The 23,903-nt window shown below is 35.3% G+C and overlaps 1 protein-coding gene across 1 annotated transcript in view; it reads left to right on the forward strand.

Moving 5' to 3' along the window:
• The first annotated feature begins 815 nt into the window (after nt 1–815).
• Nucleotides 816–23,903, forward strand: part of MEOX2 (mesenchyme homeobox 2) — a 65,073-nt gene continuing 41,985 nt past the window's right edge. The window contains exon 1 of the mRNA XM_077757622.1: nt 816–1,574. Within this exon, the coding sequence (XP_077613748.1) occupies nt 1,061–1,574 (514 nt within the window). The 5' untranslated portion in view covers nt 816–1,060. The remainder of the gene's footprint in view (nt 1,575–23,903) is intronic.

Consider the following 23,903-nt stretch of genomic DNA (forward strand, 5'->3'; position numbering starts at 1 on the left):
AGCCAAATGGCTAGGAAATTGACAGGGACTAGGAAAGCTGGGGAAAGGACCTTGTGCAAAGCAAGGAGGGCATACTCAGAAAGCCAAGGAAGAAAGACCCCCTCTGGCACCGCAGGTGAGGATGCCCGCGTTTCTGGATATCTGCAACTCTCGCCGCCCCTCGGTTTTCACCTACGCCACCAGGTTTCTCTCTTTTCAGCGCTGGGAATAGCCCTTTTCTGCCGTGAGGCACTTCCCAGAAACCTCGGGCGCCAGAAGCGAGCCCATTAACAACCCACCCAGAGTCAACTGCGAAAAACAAGGCGCGCCGCTGCGCCCAGGACACGCGTTGATGTAGAGTTTGAAAACTTTCTGAGCGCGCGCCAAAATAGCTCTGATGTTTTTGCTCCTTCCTACTTCCCTTTCGTGCTCTTCAAGAGCTAGCCGTTACCGCTAGCTATCCTGCAGGTGCCAGTGCTCAAGTGGCACGGACAAGACACCTTTCTTAAGGGAAGGGAGTGGGCCGGACACTGAGTGCGGAGTTTGGGGTGGCGTGCGCCGCGGAGCACCTTGGCCGCCGGGAAGGGAGAAGAGCTGTACGGCCCGGCTCGGGTTTAGGCGCCAGGCGCGCCGCTTGCAGCCTCGGCTGTTGGCAAGGACGGGCGGGCGTGGACGGGCCGGGNGAGCGCATGGCGCAGACTGAGCGGGAGTTTTGGAGGGAGTTTGCATGTGGTCAGCGCCGGGCTCCTAAGCCAGCCCCCAGCTCACATTACACTCTATTTATAACCTCTCCGAGCCGTTTCCCCCTGAAAGCAGTTCTCTGGGACCACCTTCTTTTGGCTTCAACCTCTCCTACTCTTGACATCTGAGTAGCTCGAAGGGAAGCTTCTCCAGGTCCGAGTGTTTATATGTAAAGGAGACTGGCCGCTAGGGCTCGGGACCGGGATTATCTGAGCTTTGCAGAAACGGCGGTTATTTATTTGGGAGGGGGGAAACACGATTTCCAGTGAAAAGTGACAGAGGGTGGTAGCGTTTGGAAGCATCGTGAAGTCGTCTGCCTGGAACCTGAGACTTGCATGCTATGGAACACCCGCTCTTTGGCTGCCTGCGCAGCCCTCACGCCACGGCGCAAGGCTTGCACCCGTTTTCACAGTCCTCTCTCGCCCTCCATGGAAGATCTGACCATATGTCCTACCCCGAGCTCTCCACTTCTTCCTCGTCTTGCATAATCGCGGGATACCCCAACGAGGAGGGCATGTTTGCCAGCCAGCATCACAGGGGGCACCACCATCACCACCACCATCACCACCACCACCACCAGCAGCAGCAGCACCAAGCTCTGCAAACCAACTGGCACCTCCCGCAGATGTCCTCCCCCCCGAGTGCGGCTCGTCACAGCCTCTGCCTCCAGCCGGATTCGGGAGGGCCCCCGGAGCTGGGGAGCAGCCCGCCGGTCCTGTGTTCCAATTCTTCCAGTCTGGGCTCCAGCACCCCAACCGGGGCCGCGTGCGCGCCAGGGGACTACGGCCGCCAGGCGCTGTCACCCGCGGAGGCGGAGAAGAGAAGTGGCGGCAAAAGGAAAAGCGATAGCTCAGGTAAGAGCGCACCGGGCACTGTCGGCAAAAAGGGGCGGGGAGATGGCTGGGAAGATTCTCGCACTACTGTGAGGCTGCAGGGAATACGGTATACGTCTTGCCCTCTCTGGCTCCCCGCCGCCAGATTCGGTGGGGCTGCTTTGGTCCTGTTATTTGGGGGCACGTGTTTCTCCAAGGGCAACACTGCAGCCAACAGTGTTAATCTCTCCAAGGTTCCAACTAGTTTACCAGAGGGTTAAGAAAAAAGGACAGTGACAGTATGTGAAATCGATTGCGTAGCGTGACCTTCCATCTGAGCGGTGGGGAGGGGAGTGCACCCTGGGATGCAGCGTCCGCTGGGCGTGCGTGCGGCTGCTGCTCCTTGACTTTTCGCTTGCAAGTTCCCGACTCCGAGTGGCTCGATTTTTCCCATCGTTAACTGGATTTCCAAATTATTGCACAATATTTGGAACTTGCAGTGGAACTTGGCAGAACGTATGAGAAAAAAAAGTTTTAGGTTTTTTTTTTTTTAAATTCTGATTTCAGAGTTCTTTAAATAGCACCCTATTCCAAATGGTAAAAATTTCCCTTTCTTGGGGAAGAAGACAATCTAGGAATTCAGAGGATTTTAAGGAATGTGTCAGAGATTGGTAAATAAATACATGATCAGACTCTTGAGGAAAAACGATTTTTTAATAGTAGTTGTGTTCGTGTGGTGCTAATCTAAATAGAAAATCTGAGTTGCAAATGTGGAAAGTAAAATACTCTCCAGCTGAGTATTATGGGAGGCAAGTGCTTGGAAACAAACAGCAACCGGGGCAGTGTTGATTCTCTAAGTGTTTGAGCCTGGTATGCGAGGGTGCGCGCAGTAGGCGCTGAACTACGTGGGGATCACTTGAGTAGCCACGCAAAAGGGAACTTTACTAAACGCAGACGTTTGAAAGCATAGACTGCCAAGTAAACTGTAGCATTCCCGGGAAACTGAAGCTTTTCAGGCAACTCCCTAAAGCCCTTCACAGTCTGCATCATTATGAAATTGTTAAAAGATACTTTACAATTAAGAGAGTTAACGAATTTTCTTCTGTAGCCATCGCACAACCTGCGTTCCATCTTCTGGAAAGTGTCACTTGTTCCATATAATATTTACGTCGTTCTCTTCCTTTGAGGGATTGGTTAACAAGTCCTAGAAGGTAATTTCAGATCTTAATGTGAAAGATTGGAGAATGTTTTGTTATGATGCTTTAGGTAAGGTCATCGTAAATGGCCATCGTAAATGGCTATGTTTGAGCCGCATACTTCATGTTCTTTTGCAGCAGTGGTATCTGTTGCTCTTCAGCGTTAGAATGAGATACATTCTTCTATCACAAACTTAAAATCCAACTTTTACTTTTCAAGGTCAGGGGTGAACTTTTAATGCTCCATCACAAATTAGCTTATATCTAAGAAACTTACCAGCAGTATCATTCATTTGTAATGGTTTTTACTAAATATAAGTGACTCTCTTAAGACAGTTTAGAGGTTAACCATAGCAAGAAGGTTTCCATCTTCATTTTTAAAAAAGTCAACTTTAAAATACAGTGTTCATTTCTTAGGCTCAGCATTTGATATCAATGTAACTTTTTTGGAGCAGATCCCAATTCAGGTTGGTCAGTCGATTTTTGCATTTCACAGAATCTCTTACTGTTCATTTAACTTTTGCAGTGAAAAACCTATGATGGGCTGTTCCTTATGTCTCCGGAACTGAATCAATGCACCTAAGCTTCTTACTGTAAACTGAATTTTCATATAGGCACATATTCTATCGGTCAGAGGGAAATAGAGAAAGTGGTATTCAAGAACTGGCTCCCTTAAATTATTTTAATAACAAATCTCTTAAGAAAACCGGTTATACTAATAGTGCTACCTTCATCTGGTGGGAAATAACAATATAACAAAATAAGTTTATATTTATATGTTGAAACTAGGGTCCCAGAAAAACAAGCACAAAACTTTGCATCAGCTACATAAAAGTATTAATAGATTAGATCTTGAGTGGGAAATACAATTAGTCATCACCAAGGGTAGAATCACTCCGGAGTTAGAACGAACGTTTTCTATTCATGGTGGGATATTTTGAAAGAACTTTTCGACTAACTAAAAGGAGATATTGTGATGGTTCTCAGTTAAATATATGTATACTCATTAAAAATGAAATTTAGTTTGGGAATTTCACTATTTGTGTTAATATTTGTTAGATCTTTAGATAGATTTAGATTCAAGATATGTTTCTCCTGTGATATTTCAGTTGGTCTTCCACATTAATGTTTATAGTTAGTTCATGTCACAGTATTATAAGGGCATCCTGATCCAATGGAAACTAAAGCAATTCAGAAAACCACTATAATTTTGGCATATTATTAACACATATATCTCATATTGCTTATAGCACAGTTTCAGTATTTCAGTATTTTTTAAAAAATGAGATTAATTTCTGAACTCTTGAAATTTTAAAATTGTATGAGATGAAAGTCATATCATGCATAGTAGAGACCTTGTTAGAAAGTTTATAATTACTGTATGTTAATAATTGAAAGTAATCGTGGCATATAAATCTAGGGCAAAGTCAGAACCAAAATTCTGTATCATTGCATGTAATACTCAGATTGTACGTGTATGTATATGTTTGCATGACCCTGTGGAATTCGAATAGAATTTTAAGCAACATAAAATATTGAAAAGTGACCCAAATTTTTATCTGTGGTAATGATGCTAAAACTATAACAGGTAACATTGTCCAGTGTACATTTCTGTGCATTCTCCCTCCCAAACACACACATATGCAAACTCAAGAAGCTTAAGGGTCTAGAAACAAATATTTATGGACTTTGGGCTTTCATTATAGTTTACTGACAATTGAAAATAGCCAAGTTTAATGGAGAAGCACACTGTTATTTTTTATATGTGTTAAACATTTTTGCAACTTTGAACCTGCTATGCTTTCCAGCATTATTAGCAAAGCCAGCATCTGCGATGTCTTCAAAGGAACTCTTAAAAATCAAAACTTTACAACCTCACTTAAAACAATCTATACAAAGCAGGTGATTCTGAAAAAATGTCTATAAATAGTGTGAATTACTTGGCTTCAATTACATTTGATTGTTCTCCAAGCAATGTGGTAATAGGTATAAACTGTCCACTTTTAGTTAAAATAATGAAAACAGATCAGTCAGTCTAACTTTAGATTTTATGCAGGCAATATACAGTATACATATGTAAATATTTCATATTCAAATTACTTGAATAAGTACATATTTTATTAAAAAATAAAAATTATATTTAAAAAGAAGGGAGTGGTTTGGGGTGTGGATTTTATAAGGTTTTGAATAATATTAGATTCTTATAAAATTATAAATAGTTATAGNCTGAATTAGCTGGAACTTAAATACAGAGCAGTGTCTTACCCACTCTGACTCTGGCATTTTATTGTAATTTTTTCTAGATATTTCAATCATGTTTTCTGAAAGGAAGAATAATTACTTTATTATTATCTTTATGTTACTGGGCTATGGCTTTTTAGCATTTGTTCTAGAATTAAAAATAGTTTATTGGATCTTGATAATTATAGAAGAATATTAAACGAATTAAGTGTCTCAAATCTACAGAATAAAAAAATGTCATTTAAGTATTTTTCTTGGAGTGGTAGGTTAATTTTAGGTGTGAACATTTTAAAATGGTGACCTGACATAAAAAATTCTAAGTACCATTGACCTCCATGAGTGTCTCAAATGATTACACTCAAAAGTCAAGAACAGCAGTCCCTTTAGGACTAAGGTGCTTTATTGTTGAAAGTTAGCAATGAATGGAAAGAATAAAGCAAATAAAAATAGATATGGATTTGAAATCTTTGTAAATATTTTTATTTTATAGTTCATTTGAAAAGGAAAAGCATTAAATGCAAGGCATGATACTGCTAAAACTTTAATTTGTGTTAAAAACCCAGCACCGAATATTTAAAATTTTAATCTTTATTTATAGTAACTTTCAATGGAAACCATTAAGTTGGCACCCTGTAAGCTGATCTCTACTAATCTCTCTCTACTAATAAACTGAAAAAATGTTTTAAGTATATTACCGTTTTCCCTCTGTGTGATTTGAAAACATTTACCCTACATCGGAGCATTGGCATTTATAATAACATAATGTTTATTATAAGTCCCAAACACTCTAAGAAATTAATTTTACACAAAAAATGAAATCGCAAAAGTGGACAAATTTTTCCCTTTAGACCCAGAGAAATTTGGGAGATTAATTCCATATTTGATATAAAAATGAACTTTTTTAAATTTGAGAAATAACTTGAGTATGAATTAATAGCTGAATAATATAAAAACTCCCCACACATAAATCTATTACATGTACCTGACTTGGTAATGGTGCCATTTTTATTCATTTACTATATTAAAATATATATATATATACTGTGCAACTTTGTTAACTGTATTAAAAATGGCAGCCAGAAACAAAGATGTGAGGGCTTTTTAGGTTTTGATTTCAAATGAGAAAGACCTAAATATAATAGAATAATGTACTTTAGGTTTCACACTGTGTTCACTTAAGTAGTTTATTTCTAAAATTTCAGAGCATGTCTCTCTTCTAAGTGTTTCTATAACGATTATAAACACCTATGACTGATATATGCTAAGAATGGGAAAATATTAGAGAATAAATTACATTTAGGAATTTCTTAATTAATATTTGTTGAGTTAATAGTTGTAGATGATTTATCTCTCTTAAATTATATATATTTTTACCATAATGTTTTTTATAATAATAAAACATTGTCTGGGAAAATATATTGGTACATGAAGTGAGCCTATCAGAAGTAGCATTCCCCCCTCTTGATTGAAATCATAAAATAAGAAGGATTAATTCTTGAGTAGCCAGTTAAGTTATATTTCCTGCATTATGGTACTGGTGACTGATTCTAGCGGTTAAAATAAAAAAAAAAATTAAAGGATGAAATACTAACCAAGGCCAAAGTCCACAAATTAGAAATTGAGGTACATATGATATATTTCCTATTTAATGTATTTAACCAATAAAATACATTTTATGGTCACAGTTTATTTCTCTGTATTCTGTGCTCTAGTCGTTAATACAGCTTAGTTATCAATAATAAGCTTTCTGTAAAGATTGGAAAGAAAGTGAAGCACTAACAATTTCTCCCTTTTCCTTATGATGGTCTTAGGACCATCTGTTGGAATAGAGGTATTGAACTGAAACCCGCAAGTAGGGATGGAGGAACACAGTAAAGAAAAGTTAGCTGTAACACTCTGCACTGCTCCTAAATCTTAGTCATCGGTGAGGTTCAAAATCCAACTGGAGAAAACTTTGCAGAATATTTTATTGCTTTCAGGGAGCAAAACTTACAATGGTAAAGGTCATTTAGGTCTCAGCCTTCAATTTGCATTACCTATGTGGAAGCAGAATTAATTTAAATCAAATGCCTTTTTCTCTAATGGTTTTCCACTTACATTATAAATATGTAGGGAATTTATTTTCTCTTTCAGTAAGCTGTGTTAGATAGTATTTTAAGATACTGAATAACCAGAAATATAGCCATTGATCCATCTGTATAAATTTCAGACGTAGCTTTTAAATTTTAGAGTAAGTATTTCTATTTGAAACCTTTTGACATATTTACTACTAAATTAACAGAAAGTTACTTGGTAAGAGTATAAATGCATATGTGGTTGAATGGGTTAATTATTCATTTCTCTGTATTTGGAATTTTAAATATGTAATAAAGTTTCTGATTATTCACAAAACTTTCACTTATGATGTTATATTTTCCACAGCAATATAATATTTCTGAGTTTACACATTACTCTCTGCATTTGTTATCATGTGTTAGAATATTGGTTTTCATAGGGTTTGAAAATAATTTATGATGCACTTTTTTATCTCTTACATGTGTTTATGAACAAGAATCATCAGGTAAAATCTGTATTATACACATACATTCTCAGAAATAATTTATATGAAACAGAGAAAAATGCTTTTGGAAATAATCAGCTGTCTATATACTATAGAGATCTAAAAATTAATAAATCTGATCTTATCCTACATGATATTATTGCTGTGCTTCTTTCAAAAGTTAGCGTTTCCTAAAATTTAATGATTCTAAACTATTTGTATATTTTGGTGACTTAATTCTTTTATCCTTGAAGTTCTACTTTTACTATAAATATAACATAAGTTTACAAGGGAATAAGTCATAGTGGTAAAACCGTTAGGGTTTTGATTACAGATTTAAATTAAAAAATCATTGCTCTTTGAAATTTCACAGAATCAACTCAATTCAAATGCTTCAAATGTATTTAAATGTCCTCTTTGTTTTCATAAACTTTCTTTCTAACATGTTTTAGGTATGTTTCTTGACACTTGGGTAAATTACATTGGCTGGAATTATGAATATAAGGAGGTATTTTTTTATAGGTACGAGTTTCTACTGTGTTTTATTAGAAAGATTAGTGGTGAAAAGAAAACAGGGAGGGTGCTAAATTATCTAGGACATGGCAGCTATTCTTAAAGCATGCTTTTAAAAATCTGCTTATATGAAGATATATATGTATAAACACACATACTAATAAATTGATAAAATTCTAAACTTAATTTCTTGATAAAATATCATCTGAAGTAGAGCATGCACATTAGAGACCTCAATATGATGTAAATGTTCCAGTTAGAAAATAAAATATTAGGTTTGAAACATATACAGCTGTGTGGAGAGTCCAACAGGCCGAAGCTGGTAATCAATGATAGTCATTAAAGTCAAATCTGCCAACTCCCCTGCAGTTTTTGTTTTCTTTTGTTTTTCTCTTCCTTTAGCTCATTATTCTCCACACACTTCAAGGGATCCCATAATGCTCTAAGAAAAGAAAACCCCTCAGTTATCTTACATGACTATGGGCAAGAAAATGATTAAGATGAAGTCATCTCCCTCTCAGGCTCTGCGGAAACGTAGAGGAGGGTCCAGCTTAGGCGGGTGGATGCCAGTAGGATTTTAAAGGCCTGGAATTTTGCTCTTTGAAAATGTAGCCTTAAAGCTTTGCCAGAAACGACACCCAAATAAAAATTTAGTTTTTTGCAAAGTGATAGTTATTTGCAAATGTAGTGGTGAAGTGTCATCAAGTGTCTGTAGAGGCGGCTTCTTATATTGTCTGGACTGTTCAGTAAACTTTTAGATGGTCATTCCTAGCCTCATGAAAAACTAGCAAACTAAACTGAAGTATATTCTTATTAGTTGAAAGAAAAAGTAAAATGGGCAGTGACTCTTACCAAATGAACAGTGAATAACCAAGTAAATTTCACAAATGATTGATTTTATTTTGATAGCTAAAACATGAAGTTTACGAAAATAGAATTGTGTGATCAGAAACGTAGTGGGAACTAAGTAGATAAAATGTAGCTTTGATTTTTTCGTACACTGATAATTTAGCAAATGGCTTCCACATTTTAAGAACCATGTAAAGAGAGCTTTACTCATAACTGGATAGATTGAAATTAAGTGACATCTCTCCTTAATACTTTTCAAATGTAAAATGAGCTCTCAGCATGTTTACTGTCTTCAGCAATTAATATCTCTCCAACTACAGGATACTTTACTTTGGGAATTTTTTATATGAAATACCAATGGATCTGGATGCATTAAATTAGACAGCATCTAGGTGTAAGTTGTTGCGATAGACCAAAATGGCAGGAAAGCCAGAGGTTAGGCATCCAAATGTGGGGGCCTGCTGCTGTGCACATTTCCAGGATTATCACCTTTTGCATGTCCACCTTAGAAATTCAGGGAATTACAGATATCTTTTCTTCTATTCTTTGTTCCTGGAAGATGACCTTTACCAAACTTATTCTTGGATTCTCAGATATTTGGGAAAATAAAAAGTAACAGAAACACTGTATGTGTGTGTAATTGTTTTGCTTAATTAGCCAGTAGTTGATAAATCGTTAAGGATTTATCTTATTTCTTAGTTATCTTATCAGACAAGGAAATAGATGGCACACTCAAAGGGATAACTGAAGATGAAAAGAGTTTGATGATGACTATGTGATGGTGACCAATATGTTAGAAAGCAACAGGAAATGGTCAATCATCCAGGGTCTTGCCCACATTTGGAAAGCATTAGCTCCTCTAAACCTGAGGTGGTAAATAGAGGGAGCTATTAAAAGAATCCAGAATCTAGGGAAAGCAGCAGGACAGAGGCTTCTGGCAAAGTGGGGAGCTCAGGTGGAAGATTGCAGCCAGTATCAAATATCATCCAGTAAACTATCTTCATGACTTCCATTCTCCTTTTGTTGCCTTCCATTGGCCAACTATAACCAGAAGACAGTGAAACGGACCATACTAGTCTTGGTAATGAAATCCATAGAAGCCGTAAAGGAATGCAGGCTGCCGAGGAGAAATGTCCATGTATCTGGGAGAAGCCTAATGTCTTGCTAATTCTCTTGCTAGCTGTGATTTAACTTCTCTGCTTTGTAGTTTCCTAAATATTAAAGTGAGTTAAGTAATATAAAGCACTTAGAGCAATGTCTGGGTCAGTAAGTGTTGTTATTTTTATATCAGTGTAGGTGCAATTATGTCATGGGTATGCCCCACCTGAAAATAAGCTCTATCTTATATTGTCTGTTTATTTGTATTTTACCACTAATTTTCTATAGGCAATGTTACTTGCCTAAAGATAACTAAAGATTTAAAATAATCTGCCATTGTCACTAGAACTGTAAGTCCCATGCCATTTTCCTGAATTGTAGAACGAGTTGTAGACCAAGTTGTGTAAGGACTCAAATTTCCTTCACTTAATCACCCTTAAGATTCCCATTCCACAGCCTCTTTTGGTTGGGCATTGCCTCACCATTCTCTGGTGCTTCCTGCCACTTTTCCATCAAATGCTTTTTTTTTTTTTCCCCCAAGAGCAACATTACAAAAGGGTATTTATTTAGTCAAAAGGGAGCAGGACTTAAACCAAAGGGATTTCAATATTGCAATGACATTTCAGGTGTCTGTTTTCAGTGTTAACTAGGAGCATAGGCATGATATTCTTTCTGCCATGTTATGAAGTTTCCGGCGGAGAGAATTTACGTATTGTAGCTCCTGGTTATTTTTGGTGGTTTCATTTGGAGACCCTCATGAAAGGTAAATATTTAGATACCATGAAAAGCTAAAAATGTATTATATCCCTCATAAAATACATACAGTTTTATTTGATAATTTCAATTTTCATAGAAAAAAGGCAAAAATATTTTACTTATTTGTGTATTTACTTATATTTAATAAATTTTTGAGATTATATACTGAGTTGCAAGTCCTAGATGACTGACTGATTTCACTCTGGTAAGCTTAGTCACCTCTCTTCCACCCACAGTGCAATGTGGGGAATTCAGAAAAGTACTTTCGGGAAATTTTATTATATCTGATGGTCTGAGCCAGTTACTTTTAAATAAATAAAAAAATCAAATACTGTATTAAAATTCTAAATGCCAGAGCTAACACTTCAAAGATCCTAGATTCATAGCAATATAACCCTTAAAGTTAGAGAATTCAAATTAGTAGTGATTGCTTCTCTGCTGGATAATGGAAGAGCTGAGCGGGCATTGGGAGAGAGGTCCAGGAAGAAGAAAACATTAAACGTTACATAATACTTACCAGTGATACTAAAGGGCCAATGACATTATCTAGTTCATTATTCTTAGATTTCAAGGTAGGCTTGATTGGTTAACTTTCTTAATGAGTCGTAATCTTTAATGTTTAAATAGGTCATTAGGATCTGAATTATCAAGACACCATAACACTCCCAAGGCATTACCCCGTTCAATGAATGTATTTCCTAGATGAGAGAATGTGCCCAGAGAAATTAAGTCATGTCTGTCCATTCAGCCAAGTAGTGGAAGCTGAACTTCCATATCCTGACTTCAGCCTAGTGCCCTTAAAAGGAAAATCTCATAAAATATTTTGAAACCTTAAGTTTTTAGTCTTCCCAATAAAAATAAATTTCAGCATCATTTAAAATGTTGGCTACTGCTTTTGAGTGAATAAAATGGAATTTGACAAAGTGCTTTACTTGGGTGTAAACTACCTCTCTCTAAATCTGATTTTATGGTTACCTCAGTCACTTTTCATTCTTGTTTTATGAATATAAACACTGTTATGCTTTCTGAGCTTCATTTTTGTAATGACATAATTCTTGTTATCAATTTGCCTATATATTTTAACACCTCATATAATAAATCGTAGCATTTCTAAGTTTCAATATTTAGTAATGTGCAGCTAGACTTTGTTGTACTATATCTATAAATAATAGATATTTATGTAAACAGAATAATATTTTGGGTAACCACTTGTGAATTGAAGAATATGTTTTCTGTTTTAAAATTTTTAACTCAAGTGAATTTTGCTAAATTGGGCTTTACCTATAAAGTATTAGCTTTTTGTGTTCAAAATAATGAATAGCTCTAAGTAGACACTTAGAAGCTCTCACTTGTCACAAGTCATCAACTTTATCTCTATTCTTAGCTAAGTATTCATCTTAGTTTTTATTTGAATGCAGTCTTCTTGCATAGAAAATATTCAGAAATGTTAGTGGTTGGCCATTTTGCCTTTGCTAACCAGCCCTACCTTCCTTATTTCTCCTTGCTGGCCCACACCCACCTTCTTCACAATCTGTAAACACCAGACCCATCTGCTCCTCTCTAATACATTGAACCATACAGCTTCTGAAACACTATAACAATGACCTTTAATGATGATTCCAGATCCTTGGTTTTTATTAGACCCTCAGAACACAAATTTAAACATCAAAATATGGTTGGGGGCACCCGGGTGGCTCAGTATTTAAGCATCCTACTTAGGCTCAGGTCATGATCTCCTGGTTCCTGAGATCAAGCCCCACCAAAAGCAGAAGAGCCCATTTGAATCTCAGTCTCTCTCTCTCTGCCGCTCCCCTGCTCACCCAGGAACATGCTGGTGCCTTCTCTCTCTCAAAAATAAACACTTTAAAAAATGCAGTTCATTCACTCAACAAATGTTCTTTTCCTTTTTTGTCCTCTAAACACCATTTTGAAAATAATAAAACATAATTCCTCTTTTGTGTAGTTAATTTTAATTTACATTCAGACTGCTTTCACATTAATGATCTCAAATGATAATTTCTCCTTTTCTGCTAGACTTATATTCAAGGCTCAGCCATGTAGCCTCATCCTACATAGCTTGGCCCAAATCCATTCTATTCCACATTCTCCTTTAATTTTTTCTTCTTTGTACTGATGTCTCTTCCACTTAATTTAGTTTCCTTTCTAAGACTCCTGATGCAGTTCTCTTCTTACTATCTTTATCTTTCTTCATTCTTCCCTAATGGAATCCTGTATTCAATATAGTAATATTTTAACTCTCATTCCTCTTGTTGGAATTCTACATTAAATTGAAATTATTTCACATGCTATGAATGTTTAATTATAGGTTTTGATGCAAATGATACATGGAATGGCTAATGTCCATCAATGATGTACTACTAGATTTCTAATTTCTTGTGTGCCACCAAGTTTTGTTTACTATCATATGTACACAACATGTAATTAGATATAATATAACATATAATAATGTGTCTTATAATCTTATATATGTTATATATATATATAACTAGATAGAAATTTAAAGTAGAGTTTTCCTGGCAATGTGATATTTTCTTTTTTTAAAAAATAAGCATTTTATTTATTTATTTTTTAAATGTTTATTTTATTTTTAAGAGAAAGGGGGTAAGAGTGGGGGAGGGGCAGTGAGAGAGGAAGACAGATAATCTCTTGCTGTCAGCACAGGACCTGACTTAGGTCTTGGACATATGAACCATGAAATCGTGACCAGAGTGGAAACCAAGAGTCTGACGCCTAACCCAATGAACCATCCAGGCACCTCAAAAGTAACCTTTTCATGTAGTATTTGGAACACAATGTTTAGTTTTTTTTTTTTTTTTTTTTACTTTAAAACAGTGTTCTGGTATTCCTTATGTGGGTGCCTAAATACATGTCAACATAGCCACAGTCAAGAAGTTTTCCACAGGATTTTCTACATCTCCCATTTAGTCAGGAACTCCTTGTGATATTACTTACTTACTATCTAGCTTCCTTTGGTAGGAATTTTAGGCTATATATTAATGGGCTTCCAGCTAAAGTCCCCTAACTCAATCATTAAAGCTTTTATTAATCAGCTGGGTCAGTGTTGCTGACCGTGGGTTCTCTTTATTTTAACCACTATTTCCTCAATAAACTTTATGCCTACCCTTGTTTAAAAAAACATTTTATTTTGAGAAAACTATAACTTAACATGCAGTTGTAAGAAATAATACAGAGATCCTGTATGCCCTTTACCCAGTATCCTCCAATAGTTATATTTTGCATAATTATAATACAATAGCATAACCAGAAAACTGGTATTAATATATCCATTAATCTTATTTACATTTTACTCGTTTTACATGTACTTATGTCTGTGTATATTTATCTCTATGCTGCCTGCCAGATTTATTTTGTATTTTGATCCCATAGCCTGTAATATCTTTATTCAATATATATTTATTATTGTCATTAAAACCTTGCTTATGACACCTTTTTAAGAGAGTTTAATTAATATCCAACCTAAGTAATGATCTGTGTTTGCTTCTGAGTTATTTTTATGGATGCTTTCTAAGGTCAAATACCTGTGATTATGTGGTTTATAGTTACCACTTATGAAAAAAAATCAGAACAAAAATAAATATGCATTTATTAAAATCTTTATCATAAATCAACAAAAAAATTTCCTACATTTCAAAAGTTAATGTGTCTATATTTTCAACAGTTCAGTGATTGTTAAGCCTAACTTCCTGTTAATTAATGTATAGGAATGCCTCATTCCCTTATTTTTGGGTGAAACATGAGATTCTATAAACATTCTGTGAAGTTATGCCATGCATTGTTGAGCACATTGCATGTAGCCAAGTAATTGTAGTATTTAAAATGTCTGTCCAACAAAGCCAAAAAATAAATTAAACTAGAAATCATGGGACAGTTGGGGAAAATATGGAATATTAATTGACCTGCAGTGTTGTGTTGAATAGTGGCACAAATACTTGGTGATGTGAAAAAGAAAAAAAAAAGGGTTATTTTCAAATAGGCCGAATTACTAAAAAGAAAGGAAAAGTCCCTTTTATGAGGAAAGTAATGCAGTGATGCTAGTTCAGTTCACAATGTCTTGGGTTCTGCCTTGAGTATGACTGGCTAACCATATTTAAACAATGCTACATGATGAGAAAATGTGGATCTAAGACACTGACAAGTGGCACACATACATATCCTGGCTCATAAGGAGAGAGCACTTACAGTGAGGGGTGAGCAAGCTGAAGAAATCATCTCACTTGTGGGTCTGAGCTTTCACAAATCATATAAACTAATGAAAGGAAAGTTTGCGGAAGACCTACCTGTGCATGTGAGTTGGGTTTTACTTCTGTAAATGAGTTAACATTAATCTGCGTTGTAATACGTTTTGACAGTTTTTAAAAATTATGTTATCCCTGACTCTGATATTGATTCTATTTCAACAATTCCTTCACTTCATAAAGAAAAATAACTTGCAGATTATTCATGCTTCTGGTCTTTTCCGTTAATATGGTATTATGAAATTACTTTATTCAGACCAGTAACTCATTACTGATATTACATTGGAATTAGTGGGGCATGCTTTAAAAAATACTAATGATTCATTGATTATAATTAAGTTAATCTGTAATTGTTTTGAATTTTATAATATGAAATTACATCATTTAAAGAAGGGAGAACATCATATAACAAACACTCATGTGTCCATTGTGTTCAATATTTATCAAACATGGCGTATCTTATGTAATTTATACCATCCTACTCCTCCTTCACCTTGTCTTAATTATTTTGAAATGATCTCAGATATCATATTTCATCTGGATATTGAATTTTTCAAAACTTCAAGTGATTCCAGATTGAGATTGAGAATTACTGGTTTAGAATATTGTTTCTGTGTTGAAACGTTCTGAGAAGCAGGGATTTTGTATTCTAAATTTTATCCTTTTCTGCACATGGAGAGCAATGTCAGATCTGTTTGCTTAATAAAAATGATAGGATTCCTAAAAATGGACATTTGTGTAACTGTAACTGTGTGTATCGCCAATAATCATAATACTCTTCTATGCTGTGTAGTATGGTAATCACTAGCCACATATAGCCATTTAAATTTTAATTAAAATTAAATACAATTTAAAAATCAGTTCTCAACATCAGTAACCACATTCCACATACTTACCAGCCATGTGTGCCTGTTGGATAATGTATTAACCAGTGAAATACACAACATTTCCATTTGTTAGAGAGTGCCACTGAACAGGGCCTCTAGACAAAAAGACAAACTTTCTTGCTCTTCAGCTACTGAAAGAGTCCCCAAGGATGAGAATCTCCTCAAGTGGAGAAAGAGATTATGCAAATTTAGATACAACACTAAGCTGAATACAGTTAAGTGTGTAACTGTAAAAGTTGAAGCTTATCTGAAAGTAAAATGTAAAGAGCATTATTTTGTTAAAAGACTTGGATACATGGGTGCTTGCTTGGTCAACCAAATGTTTACTGAAATAAAATACATTCTTGATTTTAAAGAGGCCAAAATGTATCCTAAAATGATTATTAATTAAACAAAATATATAAGCCTGGGATTGGGGCAGTTAGAAACATAAAAGCAAAGTCAGAGATATTAAATGGTTGAATTATAAATACAGAATTAAAATAAAGTAAAACACAAAATAATAATGGATATAAATGTAAAAAAAAAAAAAACCCAGAATATTGGAAGTGGAGAGGGCAAACAAAGCATATTAAAAAATGTAAGGTCAACTAGGGAGATTCTTCCAGGCCTCTTGAGGAATAGGGAGGAGAACATTTTTCTGGGAAAGGGTGGGGAACATGCCAGGAATTAGGCTAGATTTTCCAGGGGGAAAGTATGAAAACTTAATAGAATCAGACAGTGGCAATTAATGACAAAGAATTATTAACTTTTATAGCCTCTGAAAAGATTTGGTCTTTCACAGTCCCTGGTGTGATTTCCGGAATTGCAAGTCAGGTAGCTGACAGAGTTGCCTATTAGAGGAGATTTTTAACATTTGCGGGAAAAATGAGGATAAAGCATTCACTTTGGCATTAGAAAAGAGCGAATGCGATGAAGAGTGGAGTATAGGGAGTATCACATCTGTACTGTGAAACATCTGTGTGTATTTGGCCATGCCCATACATTACATAATTAGGTTGCCACAACTGAGGGTTTTGAATATGTGGGAAGTAGGAGGACTATTCTTCAGTGGAATCATTGTTAATAAAGATTAATTGGTATTTCATTGGTGGTTGAACTGCTAGCAATTTGTGGGAGAAAAAGAAATAGTAGCACTACACGTTAAGCAAAGATATCACTGGATACATTCATGTAGAATTTATGACTAGAGAGTGTACATTCAAGTATGGGAATATAGAAAAATGCTAATGATTATATGCAGGCTATCTTAAGAACACAAAACACAAATATATACCTTGTAGCTCTAGGCCAAGCATATGCGAGTGTCCAGGCAACTCTCATTGTTTTTAAGAGGTTTTGGAACAGAATCAGGACAGATGAAATATAATTTATGTTACTCTTTTAATATCAGTGTAGAAGAAGAGTAGGGAAAACATGTTAGTAGTTTTCAATGAGTGAAATGTATAAGTTTACTTCTATATTGAAAATCTGCTCATATGACACAGGTAGCCATTGGTGCATAAGTGTGTGGTTATGGTAATCTATATTACGAATGGTCATTTATTTTTCTTTACTTTAGGTGAATAAATCTTAGTTTTCCCAATTAAAATGTCTTTTTCATGAACATAGTAAGTAGAGATAAGAAGTGTTTTTTTTTTATAGAAACCAGTAAAAAGAAATAGTCTGCATCTGCAAAGCATCTGTATTTTTGAGAGTATCACTAATTAAAGTATGTTCATTACATGCAATAAAGCAGTTAAATGCATGTTAGTACACAATAGAAATAGTTGAGCCCCAAATTGGATGATTTTACCTTGAAAACTCATAATACAAAAAGCCAAACTAAACAATTAAGACCATTTAAATGTTTTATTCAAAGTGAATGGAATAAAGTGGATCCATAATTTTAAAGAGGTGTTAAACCTAGGCAAGGAGAGCTGCATATCACAAGGTACAGCAGAAATACCATTAAAGGATTTTCTTCATGAGGTGGTTGTATTGTTTGCAGGTCATATCGATACTTCCTCACATTTTTCTATGCTTCTCCTAATATTAAGAAAAACTCCTCATTTGGGACTTTCTTTATTAATACCTTATTTCATTTCATTTTATTTGAGAGGCAAGAGCACAAATGGAGAGGGGTAGAGGGAGAGAGAGAGAATCTCAAGCAGGCTCGACGCTCAGCATGGAGCCTGACACAGGGCTTGATCCTAAGAGCCTAGGATCATGACCTGAGCTAAAATCAAGAGTCAGACACTCAACTGACTGAGCCACCCAGAAGCCTCTAGACTTTCTAATAGAGTTACACTTCATTTAGAATCACCTAAAGATTAATATTAGGAAGCAGCATTAATATTGAAGATCAAATTGACTTCTTTAAAAACAAGTAGCTCAGAGAAGAACTATTTAGATGAGTGGTAATTAGTGTCAAATTGTACCCCATCCTCCCTTTGGCCCCAGACACCAATGCTATAGGTGTTTCAGCAGCATCATAATTCACAAACTCATACTTACTTCAATAAATGCTTGCTATGTGCCAGTGTCTTGATTCTGTGTTGTGGGCACACTAAGATGAATAGAACACCCTGAGGTTTCTGGAAGGGTTCAGAGCATAGTAGTGAAGACAAAAATAGAGACAACTGAATGTAACACTATGATAGAACATATAATAATGTAGCAAAAGTGATGAAAATACCCAGAGAAATCCAGGAAGGTTTTAGAAAATGCCTCAATTTCTCTCAATATATACTTTCTAATTTTGAAGTAGAAAAAGATAAAGAAGATAACTGGTGAGTAGGTTTTTGGGTTCTTGGACTCATGCATAAAATGCATTTCTAGGGCTTTCTCATTCATATCCTCAGTTTTAAGATTTAAGCTTTCCTTGTCTTATGCACCAAGGTTTGTGGAGTAGTGATTGTTCATAATAGCTAAATTTTGCAATTCAAAACTATTATTTCCAAGATGTCATTTGATAAAATCAGAGTGAAAGGTAAGAGACCTTGCTAGGTGGTTAAATGTATATGCTGCATTATTTTTGGCATGAAATTGGTGTCCTCTTGATAAGGCAAGGGAAAATTAGGCCCATGGAAGACATTGTGGAGTCCATTTACTGATGTAACTGTGATGTCATTAGCTCTCCCATATTTCAAGGGCTGACTTGAGATGAATATTGTGAAACAAGTGAAATGACTTTTAATCCTTAGCTTTCCCTTCTTCAGTCCTGTTGGCATTTCTCTCCATCTTTATCCTGAGAGTTGTTAGGACTTTCCCACAGGACATATTTAAGCACCTTCATAGAATGTTAGGACTGGAAGGGATTCTAGAATTCATCAAAACCATTCCTTTAATCTTGAAATGAGAAAAATGGAGACTTAGAGAGTGGCATCCCTAAAATAATATATAAAGTGCTGGTGCTGATAATTTCCAATTTGGTATCTTTCTCTTAGTTCTAAAATATGAACATTTCATCCCATTTATTAAGATGTCAAATAGCTGAAATTTTCCTTTTGAAGATTGCTCGACTGGTCACTTTTTACAATAGGAGTAATGATAGCATGAAAATCTACTTCTTTAGACTAGCAATATTATCATGGAGTTACCACTGTCCATTTGACTTGAATGAATACTGAACATTAGTTAGCTGATTATTTATGTATCCAGTTTTTAATGTTTATTTATTTTTGAGAGACAGAGAGACAGATCATGAGCAGGGGAGGTGCAGCGAGAGAGGGAGACACAGAATCCTAAGCAGACTTTAGGCTCTGAGCTGTCAGCACAGAGCCTGACATGGGGCTTGAATTCATAGACCAAAGTCGAACGCTTAACCAAGTGAGCCACTCAAGTGCCCCACAGCTAGCTTATTTTAAAAAATTTATTTTTATTTTAAAAATATAAATCTGGAAGGAATCTAATTTCCTTTGATGAGATCCCAGTGTCTGTCTTGTGTAACATTTATTTCCTGGTAAAATTGGTCATTCATTAAGCAGCAATAATTTGGGCCATTCTGGAGTTGATATCTCTTCTTTAAACTTACTCTGAAAATTTAAACATTAGGAAATGTTTTATCAGTGATTAATACAAAAATTAAATTTCTAACATTGTTATACTTGAAATAACTTCACGATAAGAGTTTGAGGGTTTTACTTTGTTGTAAGTGCTCTTTCTGAATCCCAGGCATCTTACTTGAATGCTTGCAATTCATGAGTTTTTGTTTCAATATTCCTTCAGTGATTTTACAAAAGATATTCAGTGTCACCAACTCATCAGGGTGTCTTTTTTCTTTTAATTTAGGATAATATTTGTTTTCTTGATGTATTTTCTCTTCTCTGAGTTATCATGGAAGTATATGCGAAGAAGGAGGTTATATCAATTCACAAATTTGACTATATAGAATCACATGATTTTGATTTGGCAAATACCTGACATTGTCTTGAACATTTACAGTGTGGTTAGAAGGAAGCCTGAACTGTAAGAAAAGGTTTTTGTGTGTGTGATGTCCACTTAACTAATAAATCTGTCATCACTAACTGGTCTCCATTTCCTCTGAAATAAACAAATCACTATTAAGTCCTTTGAAGCAAAAGACTGCCAGGAAATGCGAAAGTCACTTTTGCTTCATCCTCCAAGATAAAGTATTTAATAAGTGGAAATGAGATGCAACAGAAGGAGCCATGGGGTCTTCACACCTGCTAGAAAGTCCAGCAGATATCCACAGAGCAGGAATTCAAACAAACCTCAAACCTTGACATTCAGCACAAATGCAGAGATGAAGCCAAAAATGAACTTTTGTAGGGCCCTTGGAAATGTCTTAAGTAGAAAGCCTGAACTGTGGGAACATAGGAAAATTGAAGAGGAAAGGCTCGAAATCTGGGGGCCTGTGGCCCTCAACTGAATTAGTCCTCTCGCTTTCTTTCATCTTTAGGTTATTTCATATTCTACTTTAAATCAAATGGTAATTGATCCTTGTATAAGAACTTTTATTAGCAAGGCAGAGATTTGATTAAGAAATATCAAGCCTCCATTGTTAAAGGCTTTTATTGTTTGTTCACTTATTTAATCTCAGAATTCCAAACTTATGTTTTATTTTTATTTATGTCAACCAAAATAAATTAATTCCTTTAAAGTAAATGCACATTCATTCTAACCATCAGTTCACTAGCGAAATACAAGTTCACATAACAGGCAGGACAAAAAGAGAAGGCAAAAGCTGAAACTCCTAGAAAGACCAAAAATCAAATAAGATACTAAGGAAATAAACAGCCATTGAAATGAAAATTGACAGTGTATTCCAAAATTAAATTTAAAATGGGGGTACATTGCTATTTTTTAAAAATTTTGTCTGCATCTTTTATTTTTGATTAAGGAATTTATTTACCTCAATAACAGAACCAGTCTCTCAGCCTGTGTTTCTATGTAGTTATTAGCTTTTGAGAACATATAACAGTGGTCGATACTCATTTAAATAATCATAATACTAAAAACAAAAGCAAAATACAATTGACCCAAAGTAAAATTTTCATTAGAACTAAAATTTTTTTCATCTCAGGTTTTCATAAACTCCTTAATTCAGGTATTCAGGTATTGGTGCATGCGTGCGTGCCTGCGTGTGTGTGTGTGTGTGTGTGTGTGTGTGTGTGTGTGTGTGTGTTTACTTATTTATTTATTTAATTTTTTCCCAAATACATGACATTGAAAGACCCAGGAGTGTAACTAGGGAGATCAATACTGCAAATTGTTTTGAGTCTGCCGGTTGCTCAGTGACTGGAATGATGCTACTGTTATACCTATACCTCTCACTGCATGACTTAGACTAATTTGTCCTTACTTTAAGGATGCCTGCACCATGCAATTATTTACAATAGCTCTGCCTTCAAAAAGTTTTCACACTCTTTCATTGTTTAAAAATGAATTCATTGTGGGGCACCTTGCTGGCTTAGTCAGTGGACCATGAGATTCTTGGTCTTGGGGTGGTAAGTTTGAGCCCCATAGGGTGTAGAGATTACTTAAAAAAACATAAAATCTTTAAAAAAAATAAATTTAGGACTTTGCCATTCAGAAACTTTAAATATTATTTTCTTAACAACTTTAAAATTTGCGATACATTATTTACTATAGTCCCCATGCTGTATATCACCTCTGCATGACTTACTTATTTTATAATTGGAAGCTATCCCTCTCACCCATTTTGCCCACCATACACTTCCCTCTCCTTTGTATCTATGAGTTATATTTTCATTTGCTTATTTGTTTTGTTTTTTTAGATTCCACATACAAGTGAAATCATATTGTATTTATTTCACTTAGCATAATACCCTCAAGGTTGACCCATGTTGTCACAAATGGAAATATTTTATTCCTTTTTATGGCTGAGTAATATTTCATTGTATATGTTTGTACAACATCTTCTTTATCCATTTATCCATTTGTGAACACTTAAGTTGTTTCCATGTCTTAGTTATTATAAATAATAATGGAGTGAACATGGGGGTGCAGATATCTTTCCAAATTAGTGTATTTGGGTTTTTTTTTTCCAATAAATACCCTGTAGTGGAATTGCTAGGTCATATGGTAGTTCTATTTTTAAGTTTTTGAGAAACTTTCCTATGGTTTTCCTTAGTGACTGCATCAGTTCCACCAACCATGCACAAGGGTTTTCTTTTCTCTGCAAATCTGCCAGCTTTTGTTATATTTTCTTTGTTATAAGAGCCATCCTAATAGATATGAAATAGTATCTCATTGTGATTTTGATTTGCATTTCCCTTATGATTAGTGATCATCATTATACGGGGATATAATATACAGTGTGGTGACTATACTCAGTAATATTGTATTGCTAATGTGAAATTTGCTAAGAAGGTAAATGTCAAAAGTTCTCATCACAAGAAAAAAAGTTTTATAGCTGTGTATAGTGACAGATACTTACTGTGGTGATCATTTCACAGTGTATACAAATGTTGAGTCATTATGGGGGACAACTGAAGGTAATATAATGTATGTCAATATTGTTTCAATAAAAATATTTCAATAATACGATTTTTTGTAGAAATTTCTCTCGCTTGATAGTAAGAGATTTGGCCACAGTATGAAAGTTCTTATTTCATTATGTCTTTTTGAAAATTGAATCATTCCACTCATCACCTATTCATCAATAGGTCTATAATTATATTGTTTTTTAATGATTCCCAATAGTTTTAAACAAACTGCAGTTTGTGGCTATGAAAGAGTGTCATACCACTCCCTAGTCATTGGGAGCTACAATGGGAAAGTTGATTTTCTATCCACAGTTATAGCTTTGATTATTTACAGATGTGGGAATGACCGCTATGTTAGTATGTTTGTGGACTGAGTAATGTATATCCATGAGTTATTTGATAAAAGGGTATAGAGACCTTTTAATTCTAGGGCTTCTGTTCCCACAGCATTGATAATCTTTTTGGTTATTGATTTCTAGTTACGGGAGACATTTATTGATTTAATATAACTGTGTTTTTAAATGCTTATATGCACTGCATGCAATCATAAATCCTTTGGAGTGGCTTCATTCTTTATAAACATCAAGATGAAATACAAATAAATTACCCAAAATATGTGGGTCACTTCTCTATGTGGATATGAAAGAGGATGTGGAAATTTTTGAAGGAATGGAGGGTTGCTTCATTGTTTTAAGCCAAAAATATAAAATTTTGGCTCATAAGACTATGGAAACTAAAAGTCTGCATACTCCTATAGGGGATTAATGCATTACTCAACCTTGAAAATATTATTGCCTGGCAACTACAAGGTATGCTTAATTTTCTCAGTTTTATCTTTATTTCTTTATTTTGAATCCAGTATCATTCAAAAGTTCTAATCTACCAACCATTAAAATCTCATTAGAGGGTGCGAGGGTTCCTCTGTAAGTTTAGCATTTGACTTTGGCTCGGGTCATGATCTCACAGTTCGTGAATCTGAGTCTTGCATCGGGTGAGCTCAAGCCTACTTTGGGTGAGCCCCACTTGGCTCCCTCTCTCTTCCTCTCTTTCCCTCTCCCCCCT

The sequence above is a fragment of the Crocuta crocuta genome, unplaced genomic scaffold (genome assembly GCF_008692635.1).
Source record: "Crocuta crocuta isolate KB4526 unplaced genomic scaffold, BGI_CrCroc_1.0 scaffold62, whole genome shotgun sequence".
Classification (NCBI taxonomy): Eukaryota; Metazoa; Chordata; class Mammalia; order Carnivora; family Hyaenidae; genus Crocuta; species Crocuta crocuta.